Source organism: Mandrillus leucophaeus, unplaced genomic scaffold (assembly GCF_000951045.1).
Source record: "Mandrillus leucophaeus isolate KB7577 unplaced genomic scaffold, Mleu.le_1.0 Scaffold206, whole genome shotgun sequence".
Lineage (NCBI taxonomy): Eukaryota > Metazoa > Chordata > Mammalia > Primates > Cercopithecidae > Mandrillus > Mandrillus leucophaeus.
The window spans coordinates 465,718-474,692 of record NW_012102099.1 but is presented as its reverse complement, the minus strand read 5'-3'; the positions used below and the strand labels follow the sequence as shown (position 1 = coordinate 474,692).

General features: G+C 42.7%; 1 protein-coding gene and 1 pseudogene across 3 annotated transcripts in view; one reads left to right on the top strand and one right to left on the bottom strand.

Annotated features, from left to right (window-relative positions):
• Window positions 1–8,975, top strand: part of MAPRE1 (microtubule-associated protein, RP/EB family, member 1) — a 40,630-nt gene that overhangs the window by 14,628 nt on the left and 17,027 nt on the right. The window contains exons 3-5 of one of the 2 annotated variants that reach the window (XM_011979765.1): window positions 909–1,054; window positions 4,453–4,660; window positions 7,804–7,925. In XM_011979765.1, coding sequence (XP_011835155.1) covers window positions 909–1,054; window positions 4,453–4,660; window positions 7,804–7,925 — 476 coding nt within the window. The remainder of the gene's footprint in view (window positions 1–908; window positions 1,055–4,452; window positions 4,661–7,803; window positions 7,926–8,975) is intronic. The other variant, XM_011979767.1, reaches the window with a different exon arrangement.
• On the bottom strand, window positions 3,141–3,755 carry LOC105539472 (annotated as a pseudogene). Its single transcript, XR_001006051.1, has one exon. The product of XR_001006051.1 is annotated as a 60S ribosomal protein L17 pseudogene (transcript).

Sequence of the window (8,975 nt, the reverse complement as noted above, 5' to 3'; positions counted from 1 at the left end):
GGATGCCTGTAATCCTAGCTACTCGGGAGGCTGAGGCGGGAGAATTGCTTGAACTCGGGAGGTGGAGGTTGTGGTGAGCTGAGATTGTGCCACTGCACCGCAGTTTGGTGACAGAGCAAGACTCTGTCTCAAAAAAACAAAACAAAACCAAAAAATTTAATAGAGGAACACAAAAATGTCCTCTATTCAGCTTTGTTAATTAAATGACGGGTTGGCCGGGTGCTCTACAAAAAGAATAAAAAACTAATTGGGCGTTGGTCACACGAGCCTATAGTCCCAGCTACTCCAGAGGCTGAGGTGGGAGGATCACTTGAGCCTTGGAGGCAGAAGTTGCAGTGAGCAGAGATTGTACCACTGCACTCCAGCCTGGGCGACAGTGAGACCCTGTTCCAACAAAAAAGAAGAAAAGAAATGATAGGTTAAATGTATTTAGAGATGTAAAAAGCCCAGGGAGACAGACATCTTAGGGAAAAAAAATGTTTTTTAAACTAGATCAAGGATGGATCTTGGAAATCCCCTCATGAAGAGGAGGGTATATCTTTGTGAAAAATCAGAAAATGTCACTTCTGTTATCTTTTCTGTATTTTGGGCATTCATTTATCTTTCTAGTGGTCATTTTATTGTCATGATGATTACCAATAAAGAACAGGAGTTTTAAAATTTTGTAGAAACATTCCTTTTCTCCTTGTTATAGACGTCTGGGTTGCAAGTACGTTGTAGAATATATGGGGTGAAAACCACAGTCTTGTTATAGATTTTAAAAATTGACTTCACATGAAATCAGTGAAGCTTTTGGTTTTTGTAGATCTACTTCACAGCTTTTAAAATTGTATTTGGTTTAAGTGGGTCTGGGAAGAAGTTCACCCTGCTTCTTTAATTGTATTTTTCTGTTGCTGCTGTTCATTCAGGGGCTGCCTATTGTCAGTTTATGGACATGCTGTTCCCTGGCTCCATTGCCTTGAAGAAAGTGAAATTCCAGGCTAAGCTAGAACACGAGTACATCCAGAACTTCAAAATACTACAAGCGGGTTTTAAGAGAATGGGTGTTGACAAAGTAAGTAAATGTTATCTTTTACTGTGGTTAATGTTCCTTAATTAATGATCATTACTAAGGATATAGATGCTAGCTTATGACTTTGGACATTTTCTTTTTATTCTTAATTTATCTAGTTAACTTTTCTCAGTTAACATAGAATTTACTGGGAGCAGTTTCCCTCTACCTTCTTGCCCCTATGCCCCTTTCTTGTTTCTTTCTTCATCGTCTGTGAAGTTAGTAACTGTTTAGAGGAATCAGCCTGTAAATTTGTACAGTGATTTTTATTTTAAAAAAATTACTGTGTAATCTTTAGTAGTCTGAAATCTAACTCTCTTAATCTGGATTTACTTCTGTAAAAGCATACTGTATGTAGAATAGTTCCAATAGAGAAGGCCAGCCGCGGTGGCTCACACCCGTAATCCCACCACTTTGGAGGCTGAGGTGGAGAAGATTCTAGAAATACTTGCTTTTTACAGAAGGATACGAGGAGGCTCCGTGGTGGGTGCTGGAAAACTCCTTTCTGCCCCCAAAGGTTTTTGAGGGTAACAGAAACATGGTCCACCGGGCATGGTTTAGCACAAATATTACCTCTGTTTTAGTAGATAATAGATTAAGTAGTTTGTCCCTTCCCCCACCCTTGTGAAGGGTTTATCCTTTTATGTCATTTTTGGGGGGATAACTTTTTTTTTTTTCCTTTGGCAAAGGTAGTAACACCCCCAGTTATCTTGCTGGTGTGTCTGGTTTTTATGTATTTTGAAATCAGGTTTTTTTTTTAAATTTTAGTTCTGTCTCTACAATATATAAAATAGGCATTTATAGTATAAGAATACCACTTAGTTTCCAGGCATAGTTTAAATAGATATTGCTTATATACAGTAATTTTGCATTCATTTTTATGGAATTGTATTTTATTTTTTGAATATGGAAAATGTCTAAAGTATATAAAAGTAATAATAGTGTATAAATAATAAATAGTAAATAGTGTAATGATCCCTCGTGTACCTCAACGGTTAGCATGGCCAGTTTTGTTTTATATCTAATTCTGTCCCATGCTATGTATTTCTGGGTTATTGAAATGAGTACAGAGGTATTATTTGTGAATGCTTCAGTATCATGCAAAGTAATTTTTAAAAATTATATTTATCGGGGGGGTGTATATATAATTGCATATATTCTTTTTGTAATACATTGCAACTGGAATCTTTGGAGATTAAAAGATAGTTAAAAGCCAGGCATGGTGGCTCATGCCTGTAGTCCTAGCTACTCTGGAGGTTGAGGCAGGAGCATCACTTGGACTCAGGAGTTTGAGGCAGCAGTGAGCTATGATTGCACCACGAGACTCCAGCCTGGGCAACAGAGCAAGACCCCATCTCTAAAAAAGATTAAAAAGTTAAGCTGTAGCCAACACTTCAGTGATTTGAATACTTGAAAACACAGTATTCTTGTATAGTAAAAATACTTACAGGGTCCTTATGTATATTTATTATTGTTGTTTTTTGTGGGGTTTTTTTTGGTGTTTTTGTTTTTTGAGATGAGGTCTTGTTGTGTTGCCAGTGCTGGTCTAAATTCCTGGACTCAAGCAGCCCTCAAGATAGCTAGGATTGTAGGTACATAGCCCTGCACCCAGCAAGCATGTTTTAATAGGATTTGGAATTAACTTGGAAATCATATCATTTTGTAAAAGTGTATCCTGAGACTGATTCTGCATCTTGATCTATTTTCAGGTTAGAATTATTCTTTTTTCTTTTCTTTTCTTTTTTTGAGACAGTCTGACTCTGTTGCCCAGGCTGGAGTGCAGTGGCACAGTCTCAGCTCACTGCAGCCTCCACTTCCCGGGTTCAAGCAATTCTCGTGCCTCATCCTCTTGAGGACCTGGGATTACAGGTGCCCACCACCACACTTGGCTAATTTTTGTATTTTTAGTAGAGACAGGGTTTCACCGTATTGGCCAGGCTGGTCTCGAACTCCTGACTTCAAGTGATCCACCCGCCTCGGCCTCCCATAGTGTTGAGATTACAGGTGTGAGCCACCACGGCCAGCCCAGAATTTTCTTGAACACGGTTCATTGTAGATGCCTTTGGTTGATTTGTGCAATGGATTTTTCTTCCTTTTAATTACATTTATTTTAATGCTGAATTTACTCCCGTGCCGTAAGTTTTTGTTTCTTCAGTTTCTTCTGGGATATCTTTTTCTTCTGGGCAACCTCCTCTTCTGGTTTAGGAACAATCTGTTCCTTTTCAGTAAGGATCATCTCATTGTGGCAGGGAGAGCTCATGTATGGGTCAATCTGACCATGAGCTCTGTAGGTCCGTCGGCGCATCTTAGGTGCTTTGTTCACTTGGATATGCTCGATGACCAGAGAATCTACATCTAAACCCTTAAGTTCAGCATTACTCTCTGCGTTTTTAAGCATGTGCAGCAAAAATTCAGCACTCTTTGGGCCACCGACCTTGTGTCCAGCCCCACTGCTTGGCCTGGGCACACCTGCCAACTCCACCATTGTAACGTTGGAATGGTACGCACTGTTTCTGTAAAGTGACATCTTTCAGATACTTCGTGGCTTTTTGAATATGCATACCCTTGATGGCCTGGGCAGTTTCACGAGTGTTCTTAAAGTGAACACGAAGATTGGAACCTCTTGATTTGCATGATTTCATGGGTTTCTCCGGGTCAAGTGAATAGCGAACCATTTTCACAGATTACCTTAGGCCGCTTAGGGAAAGAGAGGTCTTCCCTTTTTTTTCAATGGGGTCTCTCTCTGTCTCTGTCACCCAGGCTGGAGTGCAGTGGCACAGTCTCGGCTCACTGCAGTCTCTGTCTCCTGGGCTCAAGCAGTCCAGTTTCAGCCTCCCAAGGAGCTGGGACCATAAGCGCATGCCACCACACCTGGCTAATTTTTTTGTATTTTTGGTAGAGTCGAGGTGTCACCATGTTGCCTAGGCTAGTCTCAAACTCCTGGGCTTAAGCAATCTGCCTGCTTTGGCCTCCCAAAGTGCTGGGATTACAGGCGTGAGCCACTGTGCCTGGCCTGTGCAGTGGATTTCATGCTCTGTGATAGGCACTGTGGCCATGCAAGTTATATGGCAGACCTACTCTTTATAGCATGATGACACTTGTATCATGTCTTAGGATGTGCTTGGATGTGTATATGTGACTTATATGATACTTGTTCCTTTTTTGTTTCTGATTCCTTTTCATAAATTTGAGAGAGTGGGGAGGGGTTGGTAAGTGTAGGTACTCTTGAAGGCAAACTACATGAAACTTGCTTTATAAATTTAGGGGCTTACTTAGCCCTGAGGTCTCTAAAATATTTTTTTCTGCTTTTGGCAGAGCTTTATAATGAATTGATGCATGGACTAGTTTGATGCTTGCCAAAAGCCTCTTCTTTTGGGCTAAACAGTTGTTTTTCTCTGCAGATAATTCCTGTGGACAAATTAGTAAAAGGAAAGTTTCAGGACAATTTTGAATTCGTTCAGTGGTTCAAGAAGTTTTTTGATGCAAACTATGATGGAAAAGACTATGACCCTGTGGCTGCCAGACAAGGTCAAGAAACTGCGGTGGCTCCTTCCCTTGTTGCTCCAGCTCTGAATAAACCGAAGAAACCTCTCAGTTCTAGCAGTGCAGGTAAAAAAAACAACCCCAAAACGTTTCCAAAAAATAGCGTTCTAGATATTCATTCAGCATTCAACTAGAATTTTTTCAGTAGCCGTAGGCTTAAGGATCTTAAGAAGTATAATCCCAGGTATGTGGCCAGGGCATGGATTCTGGCATCAGGCAGATAACTGTGTTTGTCCTTAGGTATCTGTAGCCCTGTGTAAGCAACTTCAACTCTGCCCCACAGTTTCTTCCTCTGTAAAATGGGAATTTTAATACTTGCCCCGAGGGTTTTTGAAACTTGAACAAGTTACTGTATGCAGTTTTGCCAAAGCTCTAGAAATCCATCAGGCCAGCTCATGTAAGAGAGCATTTGTTCATTCCAAAACAAGGGCATTTTCACAGAGCCCTAGGATGGGAAGTTATACCAGAGCTGAACTCCTTGAAGGAGCTGTGTAGGTCTCTCAGGGACTGCTCTTGGCTGTCTGTGTTATTCTGTCTGTAGACCAGCTTCCTATGTATACTCACGGCTTCCCTACCTGCCCTAGAACTATAGCTGTTAGGTGACTTTGGCTTGCCATGGTGCTAGCAGAGTCGAGGGGGTAGGGAGAGGCTGATTTTACATACCTTCTCAGAAGGGTATGGGCTTGATAGCTTTCCCAGGATGTGTTTACAGTAGTATAGAATGTGTATATTGTGGGACAGGGTAGATAATTAAGGTTTCATAATACCTTGAGAGAGGCTGGTTCATCTGATAGGGTAGGCTGAGTGCTTTCTATGGAAATTTTTTTTTTTTTTTTTGGAGACGGAGTCTCGCTGTGTCCCCCAGGCTGGAGTGCAGTGGCGCGACCTCGGCTCACTGCAAGCTTCGCCTCCTGTGCTCACGCCGTTCTCCTGCCTCAGCCTCCTGAGTAGCTGGGACTACAGGCGCCCACTACCGCGCCCGGCTAATTTTTTGTATTTTTAGTAGAGACAGGGTTTCACCGTGGTCTCGATCTCCTGACCTTGTGATCCGCCCGCCTCGGCCTCCCAAAGTGCTGGGATTACAGGCGTGAGCCACCGCGCCCGGCCGAGCTGAGTGCTTTCTAAATAGCTTTATGGAGAGACAGTTCGCATGCCATATAATTACACTTTTATATTTAGAGTATAAAGTTAAACGGCTTTTAATATATCTAAAGAGTTGTGTAACTATCACCACAATCAATTTTAGAACATTTTCATCACTCCAAAAAGAAACCTTGTGCTGGGCGCAGTGGCTCATGCCTGTAATCCCAGCGCTTTGGGAGGCTGAGGCAGGCAGATCACTTGAGGTCAGGAGTTTCGAGACCAGTCTGGCCAACATGGTGAAAACCCGTCTCTACTAAAATACAAAAATTAGCTGGGCATGGTGGCGCATGTCTGTAATCCCAGCTACTCAGGAGGCTGAGGCAGGAGAATCGCTTGAACCCCAGTGGTGGAGGTTGCAGTGAGCCAAGATCGCACCACTACATCGCAGCCTGGGCGAGAGAGAGAGACTCTGTCTTAAGAAAAAAAAATTAAAAAAAAGGAACGTTGTGCGTAGTTAATAGTTGCCACTTCCCACTTTCCCCAGCTTTTCGCCCGCCCTTCAGCCCTAAGCAACCACTTACTTGCTTTCTGTCTCTGGATTTGCAAATTCTGAAGTTCTGCTATACATAGAATCATAGAGTATGTGGTCTTTTGTGTATGGCTTCTTTTGCTCAGCCTGCTGTTTTCAAGGTTCATCCATGACCTAGCATGTATCATTCCTTCATTCTTTTCCATTGTGGAATAATATTCCATTGCATGCCTGTACCTCATTTTATTCAGCAGTTCATGGTCATTTGCGTTGTTTCCCACTTTATGGCAAATGGGAATAATGCTGCTATGAATGTTCATGTGCAGCTTCTGTGTGGACATACGTTTTGAGTTCTCTCAGTTACAGACTCAAAGGTATATACTCTGGGAGCAGAATTGCTGTGCCATGTGTTAACTCTGTGTTTAACCTTTTGCGGAACTACCTGTTTTCCAAAGTGGCTGAGCTGTTTCCATTCCCATCAGCAGTATATGAGGGTTCCCATTTCTCTAGATATTGAGTACTTTTTATTCTTTAGCTGTTTAGAATGGGAAACTGCATAGATAACCCTGTGCATTTCATATTTCAGATGCTGCTACCAGTTGAGTGGAGACGTGCATTAAGCATTTAGTCTTTGGGATAAATGTGCTAGAGAGAGTCATCCAGAGGAAATGCCTGTTACTGTGGGTGAAAGGCCTTGTGATTATAGTTTGGGGTGTTAGGAAGATGAGATATTTCCAAACCTGGCATGTAATATGCAAACTTTACAAAATAATTGCTAAGTAAGTGAATCATCAATGATATCTATACCTTGAGGTTTAGCCCATTCTTGATTTTTACTTGTAGATAGGTTGGCTGCTTTACTCCTTTTTTCTTGTCTTTGTCTGCTTTTGGCTGTAAATACTGAGAGACGTCTGTAAATACTAGTCAGTGTGATGCTTTTCTCTCCTCATCTTCCTAAACTCCTTCTAAAAGGTAAGCAGAGAGAAAGATTTTAAAGCAATTCATGGGAAGAGCAGGCTCTCCTGCTCTTATGGATTCCCTCCCTCTTCCAGTCCAAGGAGTTGGAGGTGAGGAGTCAGGAGGGACCTAACTTTCCAGATGGGGAGCAGTGGGCACCTGGCAGCAGCCAGGACTGTGTGCTCATGCCTGGCGTGAAGTTTGCCTTTGCTCTACGAAGCTGGATTTGGTTTGTAGATGTGTTAACTAAATCTTAGCTGTTGTAACCAACATGAAACAACCTGTTTGTGGATTTAGTCAGAGCTGGGTTAAGGTGGATCATCTCTATGCACCGGAATGACTGTACCCCTTTCAGATGCTAGTCCTGTTCACCGCAGTGGAGAAAAGACCTCACTGAAGGACTTATTCCCGGCATGAAACATCATGACTGAAATTGGTACTTAACTCTGCTGCCAGGATAGAAACCACTCAGGCAAATGTGGGAGTGTGGTCTTGCATGCTGAGTCTCGCTAGCATTGGTTCCCTTCACTGAACACCTGTGGAAGGCAGTTGATCACAGCTTCTCCATGTTGTCTTGTGGATTTTTTGTTTGTTTGGTCTGAAATTACTCCTTTTCAAAAACCTGTGCTCTCTTTTTCAGCTCCCCAGAGGCCCATGTCAACACAGAGAACTGCTGCGGCTCCTAAGGCTGGCCCTGGTGTGGTGCGAAAGAACCCTGGTGTGGGCAACGGGGATGACGAGGCAGCTGAGTTGATGCAGCAGGTGGGCACCCCTGTGTTTAGCACGTGAGTCACCTCGGGGGATAGGATCCTTGCAGTGACTGGGGTGCCTTGTCCGTGTTCTTAGATGAACAGCTGCCTTGTTTGCTTGCCAGAGCATGTGACACATGTGAGCCTTAGGTGCTGTGTGGGGAGCATGAGTGTGGAGATGTAAGGGAGGGATCAGGCATGCCTGGGCTCTCTTAGTGTGGTAGAAGCCTGTGCTCGGAAACCAGTGCTTAGAATAGAATCCCGTTGAATGTTTCTGGAATGCTGCCGGGGACCTGGGATTCGGAGAATGAAAGATAAAGGAGGTCTCCTTTTTGAATAATTTAGTAAAAAGAATTCTGCAGTCTCTCTGCTGAGTCCTGGACTGGGGTCACTGGAGATTGGAATTGAGAGTGGAACTGGTATGAAATGCCTGTTGCTCTTCTAGTTCTATTCTTAGTAACTGGGTGATTTGAAATGTCTTCAGGAGTAAATGTCCTTAAGCCACCTGTCAGAGGTCTCTGTGGATCAAAACAAGTTTTAGACTTTTAGACATTTTCCCACTAATCCTTGTAGTTGCTTTGTTTGCTTGCTTTCAGATGATTCTTTTTATTTTTTAAAATTTATTTTATTAAAAAAGTTTTGTTTTAATAAAATAGAGATAGGGTCTCACTATTGTTGCCAAGGCTGGTCTCTAACTCCTGAGCTCAAGTAATCCTCCTGCCTCAGCCTCCCAAAGTGCTGGAGTTACAGGTGTGAGTCACCACGCCTGGCTCCATTGAAAAAATCTGGAGTGCTCTGTGATTCCAGTGAGTTTGGGATTGAATCCTTTTACTTTTCTAAAAGCCAAGTCCTAAAACTTGAGGGAATTGATCTCTAATGCAGAACCTCTCATGACCCACACTTGAACTCCTAAGAGATCAGGACAGTGAGAACCTGCCCAAAGATTATGTTTCACTTTTTTATTTTTTCTTTTCTTTTATTGAGACGGAGTCTAGCTGTGTTGCCCATGCTGGAGTGCAGTGGCGCGGTCTCAGCTAACTGCAACCTCCGCCTCCCAGGTTCA